This window comes from Enhydra lutris, unplaced genomic scaffold (assembly GCF_002288905.1).
Source record: "Enhydra lutris kenyoni isolate GAN:26980312 unplaced genomic scaffold, ASM228890v2 scaffoldscaffold13, whole genome shotgun sequence".
Taxonomy (NCBI): Eukaryota; Metazoa; Chordata; class Mammalia; order Carnivora; family Mustelidae; genus Enhydra; species Enhydra lutris.
In genome coordinates, this window is record NW_019154097.1 from 20,846,597 (window position 1) to 20,874,451 (window position 27,855).

The following is a 27,855-nucleotide window of genomic DNA, read 5'->3' on the forward strand; positions in this document are numbered from 1 at the left end:
TCCATAGGGATCTGTGACCCCTGCGACAGTTTAAAAATTGCTGGTCTAATGTCACCAATAGGCCACGGAGTCAAGGACTCCCCCTGATCTGTGCTCAGCAGGCTCAGAGAAATACAGACAATGGGCTCCAAGCTCTCGGAGGACAAGCAAGAGTTCCTGGCAGGGGGGCAGGGGGGCAGGGGTAGGGGAAGTGACGGGGCATAAGCCCTGGATGTTGGGCAGAGCTGTAACTGGCAGGGACGGAAAGAGCAGGCATGCTGGAAGGGTGTGAGCAAAGGCACGGGGGCAGAAATCTCTGGGAGATCCATGTCCCATGGACATGCTTACCTCTGGAGGGGACCCCCCAGCTTGGCGCAGAGACTTCTGTGGAAGGTGCTCAGAGATGCCGCTTCCCTCTAAGCTGGTCAGACTGCTCCGGTGCGATCCCATGGTCTTGGTGCCCTGAGGGTGAGGCGGCCTGCTCGGGCCTGGAGAAGCTGCCATGGCTTTGTCTGAGCCCTGTAGGTGCCCATTTCTGGCCGCGGATGCATGGATGCCTGCCAGCTTCGCGGACCCTATCTGTTCCGCTGTCTCCCTGGTGGGGAGGAGAGACACACCAACTCTGAGCCCTGTCCTGGGAGCCACAAAGCCCAGGACACAAGCTCTGGAGCCAGACGCCCCCAGCTGCCCACCCTGGTTGTTGTCATCTTCTAGCTGTGTGACCTTGGGCAGGGCACCAGCCCTCTCTGAACTTTACTTTTCTCCTATGTCCAATGGGGATGGCCAGCAAATCCCACCCAATGCACCACAGAGGCAACAGTGTGGAAACAAATGAGCTACAGTATCATTTCACAGGCTCCGGGAACCCGCCTTCTATCTTCCCTACCTCAGCCCCTTCCAGAAACTTCAATCTCCTCAAAGGCTTATGTCATCGTTAGAAACGGAAGATCAGTATTTAATGTGACAAAAACAAACTAACTTTAGCCATAAAAAGAAGACACACAAAAACAGTATTATTCTATTCTTGACAGAGTCTGTCATCTGCCCAAGGCTCTAGGCCTGGGGCCTGCTCACGGGTTCTGTCTCCTTCTTTCTCTCCTTCTTCTTAAAAGAAGATCAAGAGAGGCACTGAAGAGAGAATGGCTCTGAAGCCTCCCAGACAAATCTGGAAGATGTGAGACTGAGAAGGAGAGGGACAGTACCTATTACGGCCTCTGTCCTACCAGAAACCGTGTCCGGCCCACCCCAAGTCCCCGCTCGTGTTCTTGGTGGTGTATCCGTCCCACAGCTTGGGGAGAAGCAAGAAACAGTCAGAAAAGACATGGCTAAGCCGTGAAGAGCCGCTCGCTCTCTAGGACCATGGCCACGCCTGTGGTTCCAGAGTTGGCTTCAGGGACAAGACGGGGGTTCACAGACATACGTGACAGGGGCCCCGTGACGTCGTTTGTCCAGGGCTGGGAGCCGCCGTATGGGGATCCTGGTGGCCTTGGAGTTTCCTAGAGCTGGAGCTGGCCCATCAACTTCCACTCTATGGCCTTGCCCATCCTCCTCCTCCTCCTCGTCCTCGTCCTCTATCCTCACGGCTTCTGGGAGGGACGTCGTGCTGAGATATCTGCGAAACCCAGAGGAGCATGACTTCTGCCCGGCAAGGCCAGGCACCATCCCGTCGTGGGGCCAGATGCTCTGGCCCCCCTCCTGGTACTCACCGCTCCAGGCGGCCATGGAGACCCTGCTCCACCTCCAGCTCCTCATGCCTGAGTGAGGCCGAAAGGCCCAAGGGCCTGTTCCCCTCACTGCTCGCAGGGCTAAGCTCCACGTTCACGGTTGAAGCATAGGGGCCCATGCTGCTGGCGGCGGCAGGCTGGGCAGTGAAGAGACAGACATTCAGCAGATAACAGACACTACTCAGTGACCTACCTTCTACAAGGCTCATGTTGGGGGCTGAAAAGTAATAGCTGAGCCTCAAAAATCATGTCACCCTTTCCTTTGTGGGCAGAGCGCAGGGAGCGGACGGGGCAATCTTTAGCACTGACGCTGTTCACGGACACCTCCTCCCCGCCAGGCTCCACTCAGGCAGCACTTCTCGGTAAGCCCAGCAGAGATGGCTATCACTGCCCATTTCACAGACAGGAAACTGAGGCTCAAATGATTTGCCCAAACTTCCAACAGAAGCGAGGACAGAGCTGAGATTTGAGCCCAGATTTCCTGCCAGAAGCATCTCTCCTGGCCAGCTCCATTCCAGTATGGACACTGAACCCCCAAAACACCTCCCGGGTGGGAGCATGGGAGCCCCTGAAGAGGACACACTCGGGTTTTCATCCACTGGTGCACGAGGCAGCACTGAGGGGAGCTTTCCCCAGTGGGAGAGCTTCCCCCACATCCCTGAGCCGCCAAGAGCTCCCCCCATCACGGGTATCTCAAAAGCACTTCGCCCTCTGGCAGCCCCCACCTCACCTGCCACGCTGTCCTTTCTCCTGCTCCGTCCCCAACACACACGCCTGTGCAGCAAGGGCAGCAAGGTCTAGAGACTCCCCTGCCATCCCCTCACTCTGCTCAACTACATGCCATGCAAACAGTGGTATCTCCCAGGGGCTTGTGATGTTGGCCCTCCGGAGAGACTTCTACAAAGTGCCTTCTGTGCAGGGCCCTTGTCTAGTGTCTCCTGATCTGTGAATAGTCCCCTGGGGTGATCAGTCCCCTGGGACGCTGGAAACCACGCTCTCCCCCGCCCTTCCCCTCACTCCCATGGCACGTCCAGGCAAATGGGTCTTCTATGCCTCTGTCAGGTCCACGAATCTCTCCATCTGCCCTGCCTCCTGCCCCACCTATCTGCACACCCTCTTTTAACACCACTTGCTGAAAAACTCCCCAAGAGTTTTAAGGCCAAGCCTTTAGCCCTGACATCATGGGTCCCCTGACTGCCTCTCTAGTCACAGCTCTCAGACAACTGCCTCTTCACATTCCGTACTCTAACCACAGGGCCTCTGCACAGGCTGTTTCCCCAGCTGCATGACTTCTCTTCTTCTGCATGAAGGAATTCCCATTCACCTTCAGATCCCATTAAAACATTTCTTCCTCAAGGAGAGTTTTTCCTGCCCTATAACCTCAGTCATGTTACCCTGTTACCTCCCCTGGAGCCCCATAATTCTTCTTTGGAGCCCTGAACAAAACAGAATTAGTCCCGCTAGACAGAAAACTCCATGAGGGTAGAGGGCACCCGTTTCTGTTTGTTTCTCACTGAATTTTCATCATGTACCAGGGCCACTGGCATTTGGTGCCTACTTTGCAAGTATGTAGGGAAGAAGTCAATTAATGGAGAAGAGGAGGAAGGGATGGGCCAGTACAGCTGGGCACAGAGGTACCTGAGGGCAGAGGGTCTGGACGGTGGCAGTGGGGGCTTGTCCTGAAGGAGAAGGCAGGCCTGCTGGTTGGCACAGGGAGGGCGAGGCTGGGAGGCTGTCCGGAGGGGAGTCTGACCCGACTCGCCCAGGCTCCTGCTGGTTCTGGTCCATGTGGTCCTTCAGCTCTTCCAGGCGAATTCCCAGCTGGAATATCTCCTCCTCAAGCTCCCTGCAAAGGGCGGACACCAGCACCAGGAGCCTGTTACAGCAGCCACATCGGGCAGGGCTGGGAGGCCGTGTTTCAGAGCACAGACCCCAGAGAATGCCCACGGAGGGTCCATTCAGCATCCTAATTTGAATGACATGGAGAACTCGACAAAACAAGGTGAAAAGGGACTCCACTGGGAACCAGGAGGCCTCTGCCACCAGCAGCCTTTGGGACCTTGAGTCAATCCCTTCCCCCTCCGGCCTCCCCACTCTGATGAGTGCTTTCAGGTTTCATATCCAAGGTCATGTCTCACTGCAGTGAGTCCAAAAGGACACAGGTCTTAGCCTTCAGGCGTTCCCCCACCTGGATATGATGCTAACCCGGGTAGGATTTCTCCCTGTGCTTGTAGGGGATGTATGTATGAGATTGAAATGTGCCCTTCCTGGCGACCAAGGGAACCAGGGGCCTCCCTCCCCAGCATGTACCTGCCAGGATCGAATTTTCCAGGCATCCCCTGGGATCCGGCAAGCTGCTGGGCCAGCGGCTGCTCCCTGCAGGCCTTCAGGTACTCCTCTTCCAGGGCTGCGTGGGCAGCCTTTAGGTGCTGGAACACCTGTGACCAGACCAGACCGAGAGGACTGAGTGCCCAGGCCCCCTGGGCTCTGACCCTGCAATGCAGCGGAGGAGACAGCTCACGGCGGGGCTGGGGATGGATGGAGACCCGTCCTCTGGGCCTCCAAGTTGCTGGAAGGCTAGGGTTAGGACTGTGGTCTAGCTCTCTGCCATCAGATTAGCAAGACAGAGCACGGCTTAGAGTCTTGGGACCAGCTCCAGGGAGCACCAGTCTCTCCTGGGAAGAGCTGCTAGAGCTCTGATGTTCCCTGAAGCTCCTGGTGTCAGATGTGCCATCACGCTGTCCCCATAAGGACCTAGTTCTTGAGAGACCATGGATCCTCAGGCTTCTTCTCAAAACTGCGGATCTGGGAACATGAGTCACTCTGTGCTAGTCCTCATAGACTAGCATGACAGATGATCTTATCACCATCATACCAGGGAAAACAGGAGCTAATGCTGAATCGCTGTGCATTATTCATTTAATTTCCAACATAATCCTAACAAGAGGGGTCATTTATCATCTTCATTTAAAGAGGAGGAACTGAGGCACAGAGAGGTTACTGAAGTTAGTAAAGGTCACACAGTGAGTAAGCAAGGTGGAATCGGGATTTGAACCCGGGTCCTCTAGCTCTAGAGCTCATGGGTCTAGCAGTGACGCTAGGCCTCCATAGCAAATGCGGTGATAGCTCACAGATGGCTAAGACCGTGGGAGGTCGGATCATCATCCCTGCCTTATTATCATCCCCATCCCACTCATTCTATGCAGATGGCAGACTGAGTTCAAGGGCAACCTAGAGTCTAGTTCCTGGGCAAGCATGATCTTCCAACAGCTCCTGACCTCCTCCGATATGGGGGAATGAAGATAGAGGGGAAGAAAGGGAATGGTTTTTGATGTTCAAGGTCCTTGGTCATCCTTTCAATGGGATAATATAACACATAGCACACATTTTGCAATTGGAAAACAGATGATGTCTACAGGCTAACACAGTCATTGGGAACATAGTAATAACACAGTGAAAATACAGTATATATATATTTTTTTACACAAACCAAGTGTGTTGCATTTGCCCCTCTCCATCCTATCTGAGCTCTTCTCTCCACCCGGCTCTGTGCCTCCATTGACAGCTGGCCTCCCTACCTGCTGGCTCCCCATGGGTCTGTGCAGCCCCCATGGGAGAGAACAGGTAGTCCTAGGGCTTCCCTGTTCCTTGACAGATCCCCGGACGCTGCCCACAGTCCTGCTCACAGCCCTACATCGACCCCCTCACTCCCAGCTCTGAGAGCTCCCCTGCTCCTTCCCAGGACCCTGGCTGAGGCAGCAGAAATCTAGATTTTATACATGACTACAGTTTATCTAGAAATACCAAAGTCCAAAGGAAGGAAGCCAATAATGGTTAGAAGAAGGCGCTTCTCCCCTTTCCCCCTTGGTTTTCTAATATTGGGCAATTACTTTGATAAGAAAGGTAAGTAAAGAGAAAGTCTGCTGCTGGTGGCTGAGAAGCCGCATTGTCAGTGGGAAGCAGTACAGGCCAGTGAGGACCACCTTGGCCTTGGGAGTCAGACGGACCTGGGTCTGGGCTCTGCTGCCTACTAGCTGTGTGGCCTTCTCCATTCCGTTCCGGTTAAATGGGGGTGATGACTCTAACTGCCTTACCGGCTTCCTATGAGAAAATGAAGCCATGTGTATCCGAGGCTCACCACAGTGCCTGGCACACCATCATCACGGCTAAGGAGCGGGAATCCTGTGCTATCATGATCGTGATCCTGGCAGGCTAGGCAGTGGCTATCTGCTCTCAAAGGAGACAGTGAGTCTGGGATTCTCTGGCCTGTCCTGTGGCAGACGAGGCTTCAGAGACTCGGCCGTGGGAGATGAAGTCTCCTGCAGTGGGTGGTACCTTGAGTTGGTCCTGGGCCGTCAGCCGTCCCGCCTGTATCAGTCCTGCAAAGGACTCCACCTGGACGTTGGGAGGACAGGAAACACGCTCTGTTAGTCCAGACCCTGGAAGATGGGTCCCACAGGCCCCCCCACACTTAGTCACATTTATACACTGGCACCAGGAACTGGGGCCCGCCTCAGGATGTGGGTTTTCTGCCAAGCACGGGAAGGCGGATGCCAGTCACTGACTCCACCATGGGCCTCGGCCCTGGCAGCCTTTGAAAATATCAAAGTGGAGCCTCCCAGAATTTATCCAGAGCAAAGCACACTCACTCATGTGCATGAAGGCCTATGAGACAGGAGTGTTCACTACAGCATAACGGGGGGGGCAATGGGAAACCATCTAAAAAGCCCATGCGTGGAATAGTATGCAGCCATCAAGCAGAGGAAGGGTATGTGCACCTGCTCCTCTGTAAGGGAAGACCTACTTTTCGGTGTCAAATCAAGGGACAGGCCAGTCTTTTTAATATGCTACCATTTGTATAAACTATCGAGAGAATAAAAAAGGAAAAATATAAACACATTTGCCTGTATATTCTAGACGACCTCTAGAAGGATGCAAGAAACTGAAACCATTCATTGCTTCTGGGGCAGAGAACTGGGTGGCGGGGACGGGGTGGGGGACAGGGATGGCAGGAAGCATTTTTCCTATATGCATCTTTTGAACTTTGAACAAAGTGAATTCATTGCCTACCCAGAAAGAGTCAACTTCGGGATATTTAAAAAGTCAGGGTACAGCATAGCATACATACTTAAGTGACCATTTCTATAAACACGCATGTGTGTGTTGAACATTTTTGCACAAAACAGAAGGGCAAGTACAGAAAAACAGACTTTCACTGCATATGTCCTCTGTACCATGTGAGGGACTTTACCTTGGGCCTCTATTATCGTTACCAAAAAATTTTTCACTAGGAAAGAAAGGGCAAAGGTGATTTGGGGCTTTCTGGGATTTCTAGGAAAGCTTTAGGTTAGTGCAAAATTGTAATATAGATATTTATTTTTTTAAGATTTTATTTACTTATTTGACAGAGAGACACACACACACACACGCAGCGAAAGAGGGAACACAAGCAGGGGGAGTGCAAGAGGGAGAAGCAGGCTTCCCAATGAACAGGGAGCCTGATTCAGGGCTCGATCCCCGGACCTGGGATCATGACCTGAGCCGAAGGAAGAGGCTTAATGACTGAGTCACTCAGGAGCCCTAATTTAGAAATCTATATAATACAATGATGTTACATAACTTCTCTATATAAAATAGAAATGCAATGCAAGGTACATATGTAATTTAAAACTTTCAATAAAATAAAATTTTCTAGTAGCCATATTTAAAATGTAAAAAAAGGAACAGGTAAATTAATAAAATAATATATTTTATGATCCGAAACCATTATTGTGACATGTAATCAATGCAAAAAATTACTAATGAGGTATTTTATATTCTCTTGTTGCATTAAGTCTTTGAGATCCATCACTTTCCACCGATAGAACATCTCAGTTTGGACCGGCCAGAGGTCAAGTACTCAGGAGCCACCTGACCTGTGGCTCTCGTTCAAACAATGCGGGTGACCCCGCTCCTGCTCAGTGTGATGGCCTTGGCTTTGCTTTATCACACACAGGACAAGAAGCCACATCCCTCTAGGGATGGGACTCAGAATGATGGTGATTACACAGGATGAAGTGCTTTCTCATGTCACTGCCATACATGTGTGAAGACATTCTGCTCAGGGAAAGAAGCCAGACACAAAAGGCTGATTATTATAGGACTCTATTTATATGACATGTCCAGAAGAGGCAAACCCATGGAGACAGAAAGCAGGTGAGCAGCTCCCAGGGGCAGGGGCTGGGGGAATGGGGAGCGACCCCTTCATGGACCTGCGGGCTCTTACTGGGTGCTGAACATGTTCCAAAGACGACCACGGGGACGGCTGTATGACTGTGAATATAATAAAACCCACCGAAGCATTACCTTTAAAGGTGTAAATTGTGTGACATGTGAATTCTATCTTCCCAGTAAAACACTTACAAAACTAACTAACTAACTAACTAACTAACTAAATAGATAAATAAATAAAGGCATGGTGATATTACTCTGAAGGAATTATTTTATGGACATGGCAATATATGTAACTGTTGCATTTCCCTTTTTGCATTGACAGCCAGGAATCTCAAAGTCAAACATAGACCTGTTAAAGCATTCAGCATCCAAATGGACATTTAGTTTATTAATTTTACACTAAGTTCCCTCTGGTTCTTTCTACCCTTACTTTCTCTTTGCCCCCAGTTTCTTTACTTTCATCTTCAGGAGTTGGTTATAATACAAGTATCTTCTCAGCCACTTTAAAGCTCTTTGGGCAGAAGGCCAAGTGTACGGTTATAAATAGTGCTACAAACAACTCAGTTACTTGGACTCTTTGGTCAAAATATAAAGGCCCTTTGAGAAGAGACTGAGAATGGATGTCTGTAATGAATGAACTAAGAAAGCAGGAACATTTATCCTGAAGAGGAACAGGTAGAGTGGAGTTCTGCTATCCTTCCAGAATCCTGGAAGGGCTCAAAGTCTCCCCTGGGAGGGGGACCCAAGAGATACTTTCCAGCACAACTGGAGGGAGTGTGATGAGACCCGACACCAAAAACGGGAGGGAACCCAGTGCTGAGTGACAAGGACAGGGCTCTAGCCCAAGTGGTCTCCAAGTGCGGGGAGAGGCACACGTTTTGGGGATGGCCCATTTAGCGCCCCCAGGGCAGGAACAAGGGAGCCCTGTGGAGAGCTTCTCACTCAAACAGGCAGACACCCTGCTTTCTCCAGGTGAGTTGTGTTTCCCATGGGCAAAGCTGGAGATCCCCCTCACCTTGGCCATGAACCGGCGGGCCTGAGAGGCCAACTCCTGGGTCTGCTCTGCTGAGGGCTGGTCCTGGGTGATGCCTGGGTTCTCCAGAAGCCACGCTGGGGCAGACGAGGACGGGCTCAGGTCTCCTTGAGCAGACGGCCACCCTGGAATGCACAACCACTCAATGCTGGGGCCCAGAACAGTCCCTCCTGGGTCAGAGGGACTCACAGCCAACCTCAGAACCACACCCGCCATCATCTAGCTCCAATCATCATCTCGTGATCACACTGTCCTCACAGGGGCTCCAGGATGCGGGAGGGCAGTGTAGTCCCAGGTATGGGGGAAGAACGAGGTCTGAATCTGCCCTAGATCTCACAGCTGGGGCCCAGGCAGGCCTCTGGTTTCCCAGTCAGTGGTTCAGGCTCTAACTCAGACAGACACCGGTTCACATCCCCACCGTCCCCTTCCTGCTGTGGCAGTGTGACCTTCAGCATGATCTCGCCTCTCTGAGCCTTGGTCTCCTTGACTCTCAATGGGGCCGATGTGAAGATTAACTGGGATCACGCATGGCAAGCCTTGGCACAGAGCCCGGCCCCCACGTGGGCTCCAGAGCGACAGGGCTCTCTGTGCAGCAGTGGATTCAAGATCACCCAATGCCAAGTGCAGAGCAGAGCTTTCCCCAGGCTGCTCTGGCTCTAGGCAAGACACTTCCCACATCTGCATCTGACCTCTTCAAGTCAAAGGTCCCAGAGAAGGGTCTTGCCTCCCTCCCTGGCCTGACCTGAAGCCAGTGTCACCCCAAGGGGAACCAAGTGCCCCCAGAGCAGAATCACAGGCAGAAGGCCCTCCAGCCCCACTGTATCTCCCACACTCACCTGAGGCCCCAGGGGTCTGTGGGGCTTCGGCAGGGCCCGACCACCGCAGCACAGAGTGAGGTTGTGGGATGGTGAAGGACAAGACCTTGGTCCCCTGGGGCACCGTCCCTGTGTGGATGCTGTGGCTGGGCTGGGGCGGGTCCGAGTACAGGTTTACCTGTCCAGGAGGGGAGGCATGAGCAGAGCCAAGTCAGGGTTGGGGCAAACTCCTCAACAGGCCTCCCTTCACTCATACCATCACTTAGGCACTCACAAACGTGCCTTGTAATAATTACTGCTACCTTTAGTGGAGCTATTGGGTGGGGGTCGAACACGGGGCCAAGGACTTACAGGCCCTTCCATCCTCTGTTCATGGCAGTCCTGAAGGGGAAGCCGGGCAGGGACTATCATCTCCATTTTACAGAAGAGGAAACTGAGACTCTGGTTAACTCACTCAAAATCTCCAGCTGGAAATCCTTGGGCTGAGACTATAACCCTGCCATGACCCTAAAGACTCTGGTTTCCCAGATTAATCACTTTTACTAATATTTGTTACCATAATTTACAATGTAACTGCAATTATAATTAACATGGTATTTCACATTTAGCAAGTATATTACAATTATATATTATTAATAAAAACGTTTTTAATCATAAGTGTCCCATTGATAATAATGACAATTGATGACTGAATGAGTGAGTAATCCAACAGGTGCACGAGCTCCTCTCTCAGCCGTGGCAGGTCTCCGTCATCTGAGGGTGGATTTCACATGGTAAACAGCCCAGTGCGTGAGGGAGAAGTCTGGAATCGGGCCGACGGCCAAGCAGGTCCGTGTGAAGCACAAGATCAGAGGAGACCCAGGGACGGATGGTGGGCCAGTGCAGGGCTGGGCAGCTACGGTCTGTTTTGGTGAATTACGTTCTAGCGGACACAGCTGTGCTTGCTTATGTGTCATCTAGGGCCTTTCATGCTACCACAGTGGCCGTGAGTCACTACCACAGAGACTGTATGGCCCACAAAGCTGAAAATATTCACCTGTGGGCTTTGCCACTGGCCACTCTGAGTCCTACAACAGGCGATTTAACAGACTTCTAACTGCGCGGAGTGACTGCTCAATAACCAGAAGCCACTACCCTCATATTCGTCATCACCATTATGATTGCTGTTCCCTTCATTACACATCACCCTCACTACCATCATCACCACTGTCACCACCACCAGTATCATCATCATGGCCATCATCATCACCATCAACATTATCACCATCACCATCACACCATCATCAACAGCACCACGATCACTATCATTATTACCATCACCACCATCACCATCACCATCATCACCATCACCACCATAATCACCATCACCACCACTATCACCATCACCATCATCACCATCACTACCATCATCACCATCACCATGATCTCCATCACCATCACCATCACCACCACCACCACCATTCTCTCCATTATCATCACGATTGTCATTTATGGGGCCATCATGGAGGCAGTTCCCTGGAAAAGCTCTTCCCCTGTGGTGCCTCAGTGCCTCCCAGCTGGTCTTACTGCTCCCTGCTGCCCCAGGGTCAGGCGTGGGCAGTTTAGGGTACACGCCTGATACACGGAGCTCCCTAGCCCCCAGGCAGGCAGCCTCTCCCTGCTTAAGCTGCTCTTCACGTCCTGGCTGTGGCACAAAAATCTACTCCAAAGTGAGGGACAATAGCCCAGCACAGCCTGGCCCCCATTGCCTCCCCCTCCTTCAGACCCAGCATCTGATGAGAACAAAGCTGGATTTTAATAATCCTCTCTGCCATCTGCTCAGACCCGCCTGTGGGGGCTTTCCCACTAGCACCCCTTTCCTCCCAGGGTGACCCAAATCTGGGGACGGCCCAGGACCCCACCCTGCCCCTCCCCCAGCTTCAGGTCCAGCCTACCCAGGCCCAACCTGGGGAGAAACAGGAACGGGGAACCATTTGAGCAGAGGGGCCAAAAGCCCTTGCAGAGGCCTGGGAAGGTGGAGCTAGGGGTGAGTGTGGGTAATTTGAAGTTGCTCAGGGGCCCGCCCTCTCCAGATCTGTCTCTGGACACAGCCACCACCCACCCCAGTGCCCCAGGGCACCCCTTTTAAGCCTGGGTGTCCTGTGGAGCTCCCTGAGGCCGAATTAGCTCCTTCAGGGGGGTTAATCAGTGAACAGTAGACCAGCAACTGTGGGAAACACTGGGTTAAATAATGGACTAGTCTTTGCACAGATGGGTTTCTCACAGCCTTTAAAATGCTAATGTGCTTTATGAATGGGGCAAGGAGGGGAGGGGGGAGTAGAGAGAATAGGAGATGTTTCCCCCACTCCGCTGAAGACTAACCTCCAAGACTAACCTCCGAGCTCCCGCCCCCCACCTCCATCAGGGACTCCTGGACCAGCCAGGTCAGCGGAACACACATTTTAGTAAGCGCAGTTTTATGTCAACCCCCGCCCCCAACTCTTTCTAGGGTAGTGTCTGGTCTCCTCAGCTCCTCCAGATGCCCCTGCAGCTGAGCACAGGGACAGCAGCTGGGGGGAGGTGACAGTGTGGCAGCAAATCAGTGAGATCACTATCAACTCTGGCCCTGAGCTGTGGGAGGGAAGAGAGTCTGGCAGTGACTCAGGAGGAGCCCTACCTCCCTGCCCTACCCCCAGTCCAGTTTCAGGGGTGTCCCCAGGCCAGGCCTTGGGACTCCCTGCCAGCCTCCCCAGCTGCAGGGACCATTGCCTAGTCTGGTTCTGCTAGAGAAGGTGGGGTTAATAGTGGGCTCATGAGCCATACTGCTGGGCCCGAGCCCCAGTTCCGGCACCTGCTGATTGGGCGATGGGCAAATATTCTTAGCTGCCCTGTGCCTCAGTTTCCCCAGTGGTAAATAACTCAGGACAGTGTTCTGTAAACATCTCTGTATCACTGCTGTTATCATCACTATTAACATCGTCATTCTGCCTTGTCCCTGTGCCTCTGCCACATGCCCAGCCCAGGATCCCAAATCCTGCCCACCCAGGCATGGGGAGAAGAGCGCCCACTCTGGAATCAGGCAGACATAGGTTTAATCCCCAACTTTAAATCCCTTCCCAGCTGAGGGGTTGAACAAACCACGGCCTGGCTGTGCCTCAGTTTTCTCTTCTGTGGATCAAATGAGATGACCCTGGTAATACTTAGCCCGGGGCCTGGTGTCTTTTTACCACTTAGTACCTGCCAGTCCCTTTCCCCCAGGTCCCCACCCATCACTGCCCACCCACTGCTGGCCTGCCTGGTTCCCTCCCACGTGGGTCCACCCCTTCCCCTTGGGCTCTGAGCAGATAGGGGGTGGCACTAATCAGGTCCCTGGGGGGTCCACTCCCGCCAGCTTAGTCTGAAGGAGCAGTAAGACTTCTGTCTCCACCAACCAGCCTCCCTGGCAAAGGCTCTGAGCAGAAAGCCACACCGGGGTCTCCCTATGTCTTCAGAGTAGAGTCTACAGAGCTGGGGACAGGGTGAAAAGCCCAGCTGGGAAGCCAGGACCCCTCCCCCCAGGCCCCGTGAGACTGTGCCAGTCCCTCCCCAGCTGGGCTCCATGTCCTCTTGAGCCCACCGGGACAGTAAGCCCTGCCTGTATGGCCGCACCAGGGCAGCTGTGAGACTAGGGGACCGGGAGAGAATCATCCTGCTTCTGGAAGAGGCTAGCTGACCCATGCTCACCATTCTCTTGAGGAGCACCCCCAAACTAAGGAGTCATTCTTCAAGAAAGTCAGAGTGGGTGAGCTGGTACTGGACCATTCCTAGCCTCTTCCACCTTCCCTCCTAAGCTCCTCTCACAAATAAGAGATGGGTCTGGGTATCAGTCGGGACAAGGTGACCGTCCATGGGGAAACTTCGGGTCCCCACCGGGTTGTGCTCCCATGGTGTCCACGCCTGCCCACGCCTGCACGGTGCCTGGCGCACATGGGCACCCAATAAACACCTTCATATTAATAATATTCAAAAGAAGAATCATCCCCATGTCTTTGGAAGTATTTGCCAGGGCTTGGTACACGAATTCCATACACTGACTCACTCTCTAAACTGAGTAAAGGAGGAAGCAAGGAGAAGAGGGACGGAGGAGGTGCTCCAAGGTCCTGCCCCTGGCCTTGAACTCTGACAGCCTCTACTGCTGCTGGGGACCCAAGTCCCAATTTGTTAGATGGGGGAGCTGCGAGTTTGGATTTAATGGCCGGTTCCTTTCTCCGCGGAGCTTCTAGGAGTCTGCAGCCATGTGCACATGGTTCCCCAGGGAGGACACCTCACCATGCCCCACCTAGGTCTCCCTAACTCTCCTGCCCTTCCACCCCGCCTCTGGCTCTGTGCTTCATGGAGCTAGAAGGAGCCTTAAGACAACAGGCGGGACCCACCAGCTCCCAGGAGGAAGGTCTGATTAACCCCCTTTTGCCTGAAGGTGGCCAGGATGGAAGGGATCTACCTGCGTCCAGACAGGTGTGGGGACTCAGGAGAACTGCTCCCAGGACAGGACCTCCATTTTCTTATCAGGGCTGCCTCAGACACACGTCACAGAAGTGCCTCTGGAGGCTTGAGACTAACCTGTGGCAGGGGAGGGGTCCTGGAGCGTGACAGGGACAGGCCAGGTGGGGGCCCTGAGACAGAAGGCAAGGGTGAGGGAAGGTCTGCCTCTCCACCCCTCAGCTCCCAGCCCCTCCTCCACTGTGGCCTGATGGGGCAAGAGGGGGGCAGGGGAAGCAGGAAGCCACCAGGGGCAGCTACAGGCCCCACTTCCTGCCTCAGCCCCAGAAAGGGGAAGGTCCCAAGTGAGAATTCACAGCCTCCTCCCCAGGCAGGGTGCAGGCTGAGCAGGATGGGTGTGGATGGATTTCCCCCTCCTCACTTGCTCTGCTACACACTGGACATTCAATCTGTGGGGGAGCATGAGTGAGCATGAACCATTCTGGAAGGATCAGGCCTAAGAAATAAGTTCCAGGAGCTGAGCAGAAACTCTGTGCTACTCCCTTGAGGTTCAGAGAGCCCAAGAAACTTGTGTGGGGTCACAGAGCTGGTCAGTAATGGAGCCAGGAGCAGAGCCCAAGTGGTCTGACCCCAGACCTGGTGAAAATCCTGGAAACCCGGATTCTAGGATTCAAGGACATCAAAGTTCATCAATGATGTAGAAGATGGAGCCCAGAGAGGGCAACGTCAATGCCCAAGGTCACAGAGGGACCCTGTGGTAGACTAAGGATTGGGTTCTTGAATCTCCAGGGCCTTAGGAGGCAGGAGCAAAGACTGTGGGGGAGTGTCATCTCTTGGGGGCCAGGCCCCCCACCTCCACCCTACCCCAACCAGTACCTTGGCCCCAAGGCGCAGCTGGTCAATGGTGTTCTCAGCCTCAGCGTACTTGGTGAGGAGCTTGTGGTAGTCCTCCTGCAGGAAAGGGAGAGCGACAGGGTCATGCGCCCACGCCCCTCACCGTGAGACCCCTCCCAGGAGCCCAGCCCCCCAAGGGTTCCTCAGAGTGTCAGAGCTCAGAGGTGGGAGCTGAGCAGAACCCCTCAGGCTCACGTGTCACACACACCACCGTGGCCAAATTCTGAGTGGGAGAGGAGGTAGGACAGCCTGCTAACCTCCCCGACCTTCCATCAGGGATGAGGGCCTCTGGGCTGGTTTACCTTGATGCATCACCCATCCCAGGGACTGCAACTCCCTGCTCATCGTCCTAATTCCCTGCTGTCTGTCACCTCTGGGGGCTGAGACCCACATCCGTCTTCCCCACCGCTCTGGTCCCTGCACGTCCGGAGTCTGTGCTTCCTAAGTGGCTTTTTAATGGCGGATGGAATGAATCATCCAAGGGTCCCGTAGAAGACTTGGGAATCATAATCACATTTACTCAGTCACTACTTGCCCTCAGCTAAACTGAACAGCTTCGTCACACCAGTCACGGCAGGGAACAGGCAAAAACAAATGGCACCCCTGCTTCTGAAGGACGTCGGAGGACAGAGGCACGGGTCTGAAAACCCTTAATTAGAAGAACAGACTCAAGCGTTTCTCCCGTGTTTCCCATAGGAACAAGACCTTGATAACCAAATAGTCAATGAGAGAAAATTTGACTTTAGAGAAGATCTCCAGCAAGTGAATGCAGGAGGAATGACAGCATTAGGATACTATCACTTTGTCACTGCCAAAGGGAGGACTGGATCAAGGCCATGGTCATCGGTGGCTGCAGATACCACAAATGAGAGATGAGCAAGAATCCCAAGAATCCTGCGCCTCCTGAATGAAACACCTGTGACATGCTCTTACCAAAAAAAAAAAAAAGCCCCTAGCCACATGGAGCCAGTGGTCTGGAGGGAACATGGACAGAGGGTTGCAAGCCCCAAAAGCTTCGAGCTCTAGATGGAGAACATGCAGGACAAGGAGAGGACAGTGGAACGTAGGAGAGAGATAAGATGGTGTGTCAGCAAACTCCAGAACGTGGGGGACTCTGCAGGACAGAACTGGTTTCCTCAATAAATACACCAAAAGGAAGGAGGAGATTTGGAAAAAAAAAACAGGGGTGGGATTGGGGAGACTTGAAAGGCACATCGAGGGGCACCTGGGTGGCTCAGTGGGTTAAAGCCTCTGCCTTTGGCTCAGGTCATGATCCCAGTGTCCTGGGATTGGGCCCCCGCATAGGGCTCTCTGCTCAGCAGGGAACCTGCTTCCACCTCTCTCTCTCTGCCTGCTTCTCTGCCTACTTGTGATCTCTGTCATGTAAATAGATTAAAAATCTTTAAAAAAAAAAAAAAAAAAAAAGAAAGGCACATCGATCACAAGCAACAGATGAGCCGTGTTTGACCATGATTCGAACCAAATGAAATGAACAAGCCATTTATGAGACACAATCAGAACACAGACTGGAAACTGAGTAATAGTAGGGAACTGGTATCGGTTTCTAGATAAGCTGATGGGATTGCCACGTTCCAGAAAGCGTGCCAGTCTTCAGACATACACACTAAAATATTTCTAGGTAAGATGATTTGAGGCCTGAAATTTGTTTCAAAATATTCCAGTATGGTGAGAGGGGGAAGAGAGGAGGCCGCAGGTAAAAAAGGCTGGTGGGGGCTGGGTGGCAGGTACACGGGGGTTCATTAGACCATTTTCCTGTCATGTATACGATTTGATTTTCTCACAGCAGAAGTTAAAAATAAGCACTGGATTATCCTTGTGGCATGAGTGTAAGCACTGCTCTTTTTTTGAGCAAAGAGCTTAGGAACCAGCTTGGGTACAACCTTTGCTCTACCAGCAGGGGATTCCTGGCCTAGTCCTAAGACTTCCTACCGGAACGGCCTCGAACCCTGGGCCAAGTACCTTGGTGACATGCCTATGGACACGAGACCAGCTTACCTGGAGCTGATGGACCAGCTTGGTGGCTTGCTCAGGTGTCTGAAATTCTTGGGGTACCCTGGTGATGGGGTGTGTAGCAGGTGGGTCCTTGGCCGGGCAGGTTTCTCCGCTGCTCAGCAGAACCTCCTGCACGATCTCAGCAGGAGACTTGAAGATCAGCGGCCTGGCAGGGCCCTGGGGCTGCCTGCTGTGGTTCCTGGCCTTGGGGGGGTGGTAGCTCTCATCTTTGGGGAACCTTACCCGGGGTCCCACCTTGGAGAAATCAGGGAGTGGGTAGTTCAGCTGCCCGCGCCCATACTTGGAGGCATCAGAAGATGAATGGCCAGCCAGAGTGGCTCCCTGCCTGGGCGGCAGCCTGTCTTGCCGGCCTGACCTAGGTGGATTCAGGGGGCTGACAGAGCCAGTGAATCGAGAAGGGAGTGTCTTAGGGGATGTCCGTGTCCGTTTCCAGGCTTCGTCCCCCAACTGAGGGTAGGAGAGGCTGGTACTTTCTATCCACTTATCTGCTGGACCCTGGAGGCTCTGGGCCTGGGGTACCGAGGAGTCTTGGAATTCTGTGGGGGTTGCCAGAGCAACACTTCCTCCAGTGCTGGTGTTTGGGCTTAGGAGGTGGTGGCTGGAGTTTTGTGGTAAGGTTTCTGCCAGGCCCGCGGGCTGGGGGACATCAGTTTCTCCTTCCCAGGTAGAATCAAGGCTGTCATTGGGGTGGTCGAGGCTCACGGTCCCACTGCTCCAGGACCTTGCAGAGCTGAGGTCAACAGTTGGGTTGTCCTCAGAATGTTCTGGATGTTTGTCTCCACTGGCTTGTTTGCCAGAGGCCACCCAGCCCATGTCCTGACCCCATCCCAGAGCCCTGGGGTTGGTGTTTCCATTGCCCCCTGAGCTGAGACCAGTCTCATACTCCAATCTTGGGGAACTGTCTCCAGCTTCCTGCACCTCAGGACCTCCAAGGGTTTCCTCCAGCTCCTTTTCAGTCATGGCCAGGTGAGGATCCTGCTCGGGGAGCCAGTTGAGAGGCAAGTTGGAACTTTCTGGGCTGTCCACATTCTCTGCTTCAAACTCTGGAAAGACAGGTCACTGCTCAGGATACACCAGGTCTGGACTCACTGTGTAACATTCCCAGAGTTACTTCGCCCCTCTGGGCCTTCATTTCCTCATCCTACAGTGATGGCAAGAATCCCAGTGATTCCCGCTCCCCCTCCCCCCTCCATATGGCCAAGTACTTACCTAGCACCTCCTCTAGTTGTCTCCAGTCCTCCAAACCTGATCCTCAAACCTGGCTATCCCTCACTATTTCCTGTCTCAGCAAATGGAAACACCATCCCATCCAGTTGCACAAGCCAGAAGCTTGGGCAGCACCTTGGCCATCACTCCCCCCACCCCCACCCAAACCCTATAATCCATTCTGTCCCCTGATCCTGTCAAGATCACCTCCTACAGAGCTCTCGGACTCACCTAGTGCTCTTAATCCTGCACTACCTTTGCTCTAGCCAGCATCCCCTCTTGCCTGGACTATTGCAGTAGCCACCTAATGATCTCCTTAATCCTCATCCTCATCCTCCATCTGAAGACTCAGCAGTATTGTCCTGTTCCCAGGACAGAGTATGGTCCTAAGACCCCTGTCTCCATACCCCATTAGCTCTCCTAATCCATCTCTTTTCTCCGGTCCCCCTCAGTCTCTCCCTGCTCTAGCCATTCCACATTGCTCCAACCACAGGGCTTTGTCATACTCATCTCTCTGCCAGGGTCCTCTCTCCCTCCCTTTACCTAGTTAACTCCTAACTGTCCTTCAGGCATTAGCTCAACCTTGACCTCATCAGGGAAATCTCTGATCTCCTAACGAGGTCAGAGTCTCCCTTGTATAGGTTTTCATAGGACTGAATACCTTTACTTTGAAACACTTATCATAGCTCCAGTTCTCCATTTGTTTTCATGATTGTTTCATTAATATCTGTCTCCCCCACTACACTGTAATCTCCATGGTGGCAAGGATACCCTCCATTTTTGTTTACTAGTGTATTTGCAGAGCTGGTGCTCAGTATTTGTTGACTGAATGGAAAGAAGGAAAAGAGCAAGGCTGGGAGGACAATATGATCAAAAAATATCCATCCACCCATCCATTCACTATGCTTCCAACCATGTACCCACCCATCACCCATTCACCCATTGATCCAACCATCCACCCACCCACCCACCCATTCATGCATGCTTCTAAGCATCATTCATGCAGTCAATGTTTACTGAGCACCTACTTTGTCCTAGAACCTATGTCAGCCTCTGGGATAGATCCAAAGTTTCATGAGACACACCTTTGTCATCACCCCTGTATCTCTCTACTTCCCTGCAGCCTTTCTCCTAGCACCTCTACATCCTCTGACTCTTTAAAATCTCCTGCAGCCAAGTCTCTCTTGTTTAAGAGCACAGAGGTTAGGTAACTAGCCCAGGAACATGCAGCGGCTCACAGCAACCCTGGACTCAGGACCAAGGTCCCAGCCATGCTGGCGAGTCAGTCTCCGCAGCGGGGGTCATGCGGCACGATGGGGAAATCAGGCTTTGGAGCCAGGGAGCCCTGGATTCAGTCTTGAGCCCTCTGATCCCTTTCTGGCGACCAGGGGCAGGTTGCTGACCTCTCTGACAACCCTTAACTTGGACCTGAGGCTAGTCCCTCCTACCTGGCAGAGGGCGGTGAGGAGGGAAGGAGACACCGCTTGCGCCCTGCTCAGCCCTGCGCCTGGCACACAGTAAGGATGCAGGCAGTGGCTATTATGTCATAGCAAGGGGTTACCATGTGACCTTAGGAAGAGATGCCTCTGCCCTTTCCTCCCAGCATGTGCCAGTCACCTCGCCCTGATGGGTTGGAAGTGGCTCCTGAGCAGGTAGTGGTAGGCAAGTCCTGCTTTAAGCCGACCTGACAGAAAGAACTCTGGGTCATGTCACAATCTGCTACCAGCCTAATGCCTTCTCTCTCCACCGTGCACCGGGGCCTGCACCATTCACAGAACCCAAAGTTGGAGGATGTCACGTCTGTGTTTTAAGTGTGACTGGAACCACATGATCAAGCTCGAGCTGTTCTCAGTGGTACTGCTGCTCCTGTTTCACAGATGGGCAAACCGAGATTCAGAGACAAGGGACTGCTCGGCAAAATTAGGAATTTAGTCTAAGCTGCTCTCCACGCAAGGGAAACACTCATTCTAGAAAACACGGCATAGCTCCATTGTCATTTGCTAATTGGGATTTTTAGAAGATCTTCAAAATGGACATAACCCTGGGACCAAGCAGTTTAAATGACCAAGGCTATTAGCACATCACATGGGCAAAGATGTACTAACGATATTCATCTCTGCATTTTTTATGACAGCAAGAGTTTGGCCCTCAAAGTACAGACTATCCACCCCATGGAATTGCTTGCATGCATTAAGAATGACTTGTGGAGGGAGAGATGAGGAGCTGGGAAGATGTTCATGTCTATTAAGTTGCGAAAAAAAGCAGGTTACCCTAGCGTTTGTAGAGTACTATTCCATTTCCATTTGCATAGTACATTTGCATACATGCATATAGAAAAGAGCAGTTATCTGGATAATAAGTAAATTTTTCTGTTTTCGCTTTCATATTTGCTGATTTTTCTGCATTGAACATTACAACTTATATAATTCAAATCATTCAAAATTTTAAATTATAGGCTTTATGGATTTTAATCTTAAAAAAAACACCCCCCACTCCCCATCTCCCACCAGAAGGTGGGATATTCAGCTCCCTGTGGGGTGGGGTAGGGGGAGATCAGTCTCACCCTCTCCCGCAGACTCTCCCGATTCGGAATCCTGGCTCTCAGCAGCCCGCGGGTCCCACTCCAGCGGCTGAAGGCACTGCTGGGCCAGCCGGAAGTCTTCCAGGAGCTCGGGGCTGGTGGCATTGGGAAAGGCCCCCTCTTTTCCCCCGCTCCCCTTGGCATCCTTTTCCTCTTCAGCCCAGGCCCAGCGCCGCCGCTGGGGCCCCCTCCCCAGGCCCAGCTCGGGCCAGCGCACCTCCGTCCTGGAGCTGGCCATGGGACCTAGCCTGGGCTTCACCTGGGCCACCTCATCTTCAGGAGACAGAGCTGCCACTGCGGGCGCCTCAGTCACCGCCAGCTTCTCTCAGTACCGGCCATCCTACCTGCTGCCTGTGGGAGACACAATCAAGGGACAGCATCATTCTTTCAGCCCCCGCCCAGCTTCGAGCAGGTTACCAACAGGAACACTGGGATGCAACAGCCTTGGAGCACCTGCTGGTTCCAGCCCACGAAAGCAGTGCAACCTTGGGCAAGTCACACTACCTTCAGTCTCTTTAGCAAAACCAGGAGCTCAATTACTTGAGATACAGGGTAAGGAGCCAGAGGCTGGCCCTGGCAAGAGCTCTGGGTCCGGGGGTGTGCTAGGGATTGTCACTGTGTCCCAGGCTCCATGCATGGGTGCTGGGACAGAGAGCCCAGGAGGGAGCAGACAAACAGGCAGCGACTACAAATTAAGGTGAGCACGACAGGGACACATGGGGACACTGTGGGAGGGGGCACAGTAGGCTTAGGAAGCAGGCAAGGCTTAGTCCAGGGAGCCTTCCCTAACCACCGATGGGTAAGAATGCAGACTGGGATGGGGGTGAAGAAAACATTCCAGCACTCCAAATAATTGAAAACAGGTACTCAAACCAACACACACTCACACACACACACATTCAGAGCAGCACTATTTGCAACAGCCCAAGGGGGGAAATGGTCCAAATGTGGATGGGCAGATGCATGGATAAACACTGTGGGGTACACGTGAGACCTAACAGTGCTCAGCCACAGAAAGGAAAGAAGGGCTGGGACTCACCACCCTGGGGATAAACCTGAACAACATTAGGAGAGGAGAAAAGAAGCCAGGCACAGAAGGTCACTTGTAGTAGGATTCCGTTTCTATGAAATACCCAGACAGGTAAATCCATCGAGACGGAGAGCCAGCTGACAGTTCCCAGGGGCTGGGGTAGGCGGGATGGGGAGTGACTGTTTCATCGGTATGAGGTTTCCTTGTGGGGTGCTGCAAATGTTTTGGAACTGGATACAGATTGTGGTTGTACAACACTATACATATGCTAAATGAATTGTTTCTTTAAAAATCGTTAATTTCATGGCATGTTAATTTCACCTAAATTTAAAAAGAGAGAGAGAGAGCATGTCCAGGCAGGGGTGTCCCAGGCACCATGGAGGCAGGAGGGGGCGACACAGCAGTGGTGTCCCCCATAGCTGTGGGGGTGGGACAAGGCCTCCGCTCTGACAGTGGAGCGTGGGCAAGGAGAGATGGTGGCCAGAGCCAGGAGGGCCTCTCGGGTCCCCTTCAGCACATCCCACCCTCGGGACAGCACACTAGAGCTGCTGCTGAGAAGTTTCTTTTTGACTGCTTGGGGAGAAGGAGCCAGAAGAGGGAGTCTGGCTGCAGAAGGACCTTCTTCCCTCTATCCTCTCTTCCTTTTCCTCTTTTCCTTCACTCTCTCTCATCTCCCTTCGCCTTTCCTTCCCAGCCCTGTGCTATGGCCAACACTTCCCAAGCCCCCAGCCCACAGAGCAGCGACATGGACCCTCCCAGAAGCTCCAGGTTAGCTCATACAAAAGCCTGACTCTGCAGGTGGGAAAACTGAGGCCCAGACAGCAGCGGGCCCATACCCAAAGCCACTCATTGGGCAAGATAAGGCTGGGGTCAGGCCCGGGCTCTTCCCTCCATACTGTGGAGACAGTGGTCTATAATCCTGGGCCTCCCTGGAGGACAGATAGGTCTGTGTCCCTGCAGCCTCGTGAACACTTAGCGCCTTGGTGAGGGCCTTGATTTACACAGTTGAGAAAAGTCAGCAGGCAACTATTTCTGGATCGAAAGTTCCCCAGGGAACAGTGCATCACTGAGAAGGCTGCAGCCTTCTCAAGGACAGGGGTGGGGACAGGGAGGGAATCACATTGCATGGCCTCTGGCCACAACTTCTGTGTCTGCAGCAGGCCTGGAGGGAGGGGTGGCTCATGCCCTCCCCAGCACCCAGTCTTCCTCCCCGCCCCCCCAGAATTGCCCCCTACCACAGATGCTGTGCCCGCTCTGTGCCAGCCTGCACATTCTCCACCTGCTCTCAACCCAAAAGGGGAAGCAGGTTGCAGGAAAAGTATTTTTCAGAGGAGAAAACTGAAGCCTGGCCTTGGAACAGTGACTTGGCCAAGATCACCCAGCTGGTTAGCAACAGAGCAAGATCGGAAACTATTCATCTGGGCCAGTCATCTCCAATTTTCTGTCACAACACTCACCAGAAACCTGAATTTACTCTCATCTCCTCTCTCTACAGATATCTGATACCTTTATATAATATATGCATCCTCGTGCTGGTGTATGAGAAAAAAAATACAGGTATTAGGAAAAATATATCCAAGATAACTTCTTAAAAAAGATGGAATAATAAATCTTTTAAGGAGAAGCTCTAATCCTTGCTTCCCATATCATCTGGGGGGCCTGCACCCTTCTCGGGAATCCCTGCCAGTGGGCCTGTAGCTCGAGTGTTCTTAAGAATTCTCTAAAAATGCAGGGGCACCTGGGTGACTCAGTTGGTAAAGCACCTGCCTTCAGCTCGGGTCATGATCTCAGAGTCCTGGGATCGAGTCCCAAATTGGGCTCCCTGCTTAGTGGGGAGCCTACTTCTCCCTCTGCCTGCTGCTCCCCCTGCTTGTGCTCTTTCTCTCTGACAAATAAATAAACTCCTTTAAAAAAAAAAAAATCCCCAAGAATGCAGATTCCTAGGTTGACCCCAAGAGAGCCAGACTCAGTGGCCCTGGGATAGGGCCCAGGAATCAGCATTTAAGTGAACGCGGCAGGTGAGGCCCACACTCTAGGGCGGGGTAGGCCTTCCGGGCCCTGCTACTTGGGGAGGTGTGGGAGGTGCTAAGAGCCGCTTTTCTCTTCCTGAAATCTCCACAGAGGAAGGGGCTGGGGAGGCATGTGGTTTTTTGACTTTTAGGGCTTTTTTTCTAGCCATGCCACAAAGCTAGTGGCCCAATCACAGGGGCCTCTGGGTGCACAAAGAGGAACATCCTGTCTCCTGGGATGACTCAGTCCTCGCTGAAAACTTGGTGCACGGCAGAGGCAGCTGCGGTCACCAGCTGGAGTTGTGTGCATGCTCCCCAGGCCCTGAAACCTGTGAGCCCCCCGGGGGCAGGGCCTCTCTGTCTTCTGTGCAAGCCATGGCCCTTAGGGCCAGGGAGCCCAGGGCCCAGCCCCCCAGTCAGCGGGTCACTCAACACATTCGGGGGCCAATTACAGCCCATCCTCAGGCTGGGATGAGGACACGCCCTCACTGTGTCCTCACCCTTGCGGCCAAGAAAGAGAAGTTGCAGAGTACGTGGAGACCAGGTTCCAGGTCTGGTGCTCTTGGTTCCTCGTCAACCGCTGTGCTGAACCTCCCCTCACTGGAAGATGGGGAGAGCACCGCCCCCCAGCTCTGGCTTCTACAAGGAGTTACTGCCCCGTGAGCATGGGCTGGGTGGTGGCTGAATGAACTTTGAGGTTCCTGGTTGACCGTGACCCCCAAGGGCAACAGCTTCAGAGCTGTTCACTCCCTCCTCCATCCTGAGGACTCACTACAGAGTCACCAAGATGTATACTGAACACCTAGTGCGTGCAAATTAATTTTAAAAAACCTATGACCTTCCGCTGTGTGCCAAGCCCTCTGAAGACGTCAGAAATACTGATATGGGCCAAAGTGTCCCAAGGTTTCAACCTGGGGGCTGGGTAACAATACAGAGGGTTATATGAAGGAACCATGAAGCTGGGCAAAGAGGATCTGGGGGGAGAAGAATGGGGAAAGGCATTCCAGGCAGAGGGAACAGCACAGGCAAAGGCTCGGCTGCTCCTGAAAGGCAGTGGGGTTGGGTGAAGGCCCTAGCCATATGAACTGGGGCCTGAACCCGAAAAAGCCCCGTGAGCACTAAATCCCCCCAGGCACTGGGCTGTTAGGATAAGGGTCCCCACCTGCCTTCAAGAACCTAGCCCCCCAGGGAACCACCGACCACTCCCTCCTCCTTTTGTATGGCTCCTCTCCCCACCACTGGCCCTGCCTCCAGCAGTCCCAAGGGACTTCGAGCCCCTTCTGGTCTCTTTCTCCTGTTCCCGAGTGGGTCTGCACCCCCCCCCCCCCCTACAGCGCTTCTCTGGCCCCCCTCAGCCGCTCCAAAATGAGGCCCCCTGTCTTTGTGGCTCAATCTCTCAGGTTGTCCTACGCCAACTGCAGCCAGGCAGCCTGGCTTTGCCTCCCCGTGCCTTCTGGAACCCCCTCCCAATCCAGCCAAGGTTGTGCAGGGGGCCCCCTTTCTGCTCCCACCTCAACCCTGACATCTCCCAGATGAGAAAATGGAGTCGTAGAGAGGTGGCTGGCTCTCACAAGACCTCGGGGACAGGAAGGGCAGCTCAGGGATTCAATGAACCCAGGGGCTATGACTCTGAAACCAAGTCCATGAGACCTACGGGGAGGATGAGAGGAAGGGGAAGGAAGAGTCCCCACAGCAAGTGACTGGGCCCCTCTAAAAAGGCTGAGCTCAGAGCCCCAAACTCAGGTGCCCTCCCTGAGCAGCTGGCTGGGCACAGACCTACTGTTCTCAAGGGGTTCCCGCCAAAAACTAGTCCCTTGGGGAAGCTCCAGCCCCTCGTCCCCTCCAGATGTACCCCCTCCTGCCCCAAGCTGTCTCCTCACATCAGAGGCCGAGGAGAAAGAGGAAAGGTGCCCTGGCTGCTGCGGAATCTATCCCCGCCGGCCTCAAGAACTCCCCTCGGGGTGTGGCAGATGGGGCCTCTCTTTAGTGGGGACCCCCACCCCCGCAGCCCCTCATCCGAGCATCATCTCTCAGACCCCTTAGCAGCCCGAGGACCAACTCTCCATGTGCTGATTAGGACGCCGCAGGCATAGCGGGGGACCAGCGCCTGTCTAGGTCCCCAGAGGTCAGAATCAGGGCTCGGACAGGGATCCAGCGCCGGGAAGCTTGATGAAATCCCCCGAAAATCCACCCGTGCCCCGGGAGCCAGACGCCCTAAACTGCGAAAGAAGTAGTAACAGCTGCCACAGCTGTAACTTCCTGGCTGGGCTGGTCCAGCTGCCCTGACTGTCCCAGAGAGTCTGTGACTGGCCAGTCCGGAGGGAAGGCGGCCTCCCCGGCCCGCCTGGCGCCCTTACCTCTCTCCGACTCCACCACCATCCTGCTGGCCCAGGCTCAGGGGACCTGCCTGTGAGGTCTTTGTTCCAAACCTGGGGAGCCCCCTGCCTCCATGGCGCCCTGGCCCGCCTCCAGGCCCCTCTGCCAGCCCCGGCTGCTGCTGCTCACACACAAGCATCGCTCCCCACCTCTCCCCGCCCCTGCTGCGGCTGAGGCCGCCTCGCCTGGGCAGGAAGCGCCCAGCCTGATTTCCTACAAGTGTTTGTCAGAAGGAGGGGGTTTGTCTGCGTGCTGCCTGAGAGTCAGCGGGAGGAGCTTAACCCCTTGCAGGCCCTCTGCGGGTCCGGCTGCCCTGGCAAGGACTCCTGGGGACTCCCCAAGTCAGGGATCGGGACCATCTCGGCAGAAGTACTGACTGAGGAGATCAAAGTCCGGAGAAGGTCAGCGGTTTGGCCAAAGCCACACACAGCATGCCGAGCCTGGAAGGAGGCCTCTAGCAGCTTCGACCTCCTAGGAGCTTTTTCTGCAACCTCTCCCCTCGAGGGCATGGCCTGGGCTAAGGCTCTCTCTGTCACCAGGCCTCCGTGCCCATCTGTAGAATGGGAGCTCAGACCACATGCTTCTGCTCTGACTTTCTGTCCCACCTACCACTGTGCAACCCAACATCTTAGGGAGGCTGCAGCCATACCTGCCATCCCACCCACTGTCCTCACCCCCAAGCTGGGCCTGTAGCTACCGTGAGATTTTGTAGGCAGCAGTGGAGGTGGGGGATTGACTGACGAGCCGAATTTCTCCTGTTGTCCCCAGGACTTCTCAGAGGGCAAGCTCCCTTTTCCTAAGCTTCCATCACCCATTCGTTCATTAGACAGGTACTTGCTGAGCTATTCTGCTGGGCGCTTGCCAAGGTGTTGGGAACACGGCAAGATACAGGATAGGCGGAGTCCTTGCTCCACTCTCAACAGAAACGCAGGACAACATAAAACAAACGTGGAGGGAGGTAAGGACAAGACCCACAAGGGTGGGTTGGAGTGGAGATCCGTGTCCCAGGCCGCTTTTCGTGATCCTGATGCCTGAGGCCCATCCAGACCAACAGTCTCCAGGCATCAGCAATTTGAAAGTGTCCCAGCTGATTGGGATATTGTGGCCCAGGTCGAGAATCTGTGGGTCAGAGAGTAGCGGGTTGGAGAGGAGGGTTTGGGGATGGCTAGGAAGGTCTCAGTGAGAAGGTGACATTCAAACAAGGGACTGAAGGAAGAGAGGGGCAGGACTGAGCCCCAGAAAGAGCTGGAAGCAGAGTCTTCTGGTAGGGCAAGTGCAAAGGGCAAGGTGGGAACCAGCTGGGCCATCCCTGAGAACAGCAAGGCTGTGTACCCAGAGCAGAGGGAACCAGGGGGGAGAGGCAGGAGCAGGGGTGGGGGGGCAGGCTCAGGGTCTGAGCCCCCCATGCCTCCCCAGCTGTTTTTCCATCTGGAAGACAAGGATAAGAAGGACCGCTGCCGCGATTGTCTGAGGTCACTCCTGCTACGTGCAGAGCTGGGGGCC

General features: G+C 53.7%; 1 protein-coding gene across 5 annotated transcripts in view; it reads right to left on the reverse strand.

Moving 5' to 3' along the window:
* LOC111145451 (AT-hook transcription factor) overlaps positions 1–27,855 on the reverse strand; it is a 50,114-nt gene that overhangs the window by 15,344 nt on the left and 6,915 nt on the right. For 3 of the 5 annotated variants that reach the window (XM_022500346.1, XM_022500347.1, XM_022500344.1), the window contains 11 exons: positions 20,920–21,288; positions 17,133–18,193; positions 15,099–15,173; positions 9,786–9,942; positions 8,932–9,074; positions 6,039–6,098; positions 4,014–4,141; positions 3,342–3,549; positions 1,686–1,840; positions 1,400–1,591; positions 328–574 (listed from right to left, as the gene is read on the reverse strand). In XM_022500346.1, the coding sequence (XP_022356054.1) occupies positions 328–574; positions 1,400–1,591; positions 1,686–1,840; positions 3,342–3,549; positions 4,014–4,141; positions 6,039–6,098; positions 8,932–9,074; positions 9,786–9,942; positions 15,099–15,173; positions 17,133–18,193; positions 20,920–21,175 (2,682 nt within the window). In that variant the 5' untranslated portion in view covers positions 21,176–21,288. Of the gene's footprint in view, positions 1–327; positions 575–1,399; positions 1,592–1,685; positions 1,841–3,341; positions 3,550–4,013; positions 4,142–6,038; positions 6,099–8,931; positions 9,075–9,785; positions 9,943–15,098; positions 15,174–17,132; positions 18,194–20,919; positions 21,289–26,333; positions 26,447–27,855 lie in introns of those variants that run through there. The other 2 variants (XM_022500345.1, XM_022500348.1) reach the window with 2 other exon arrangements.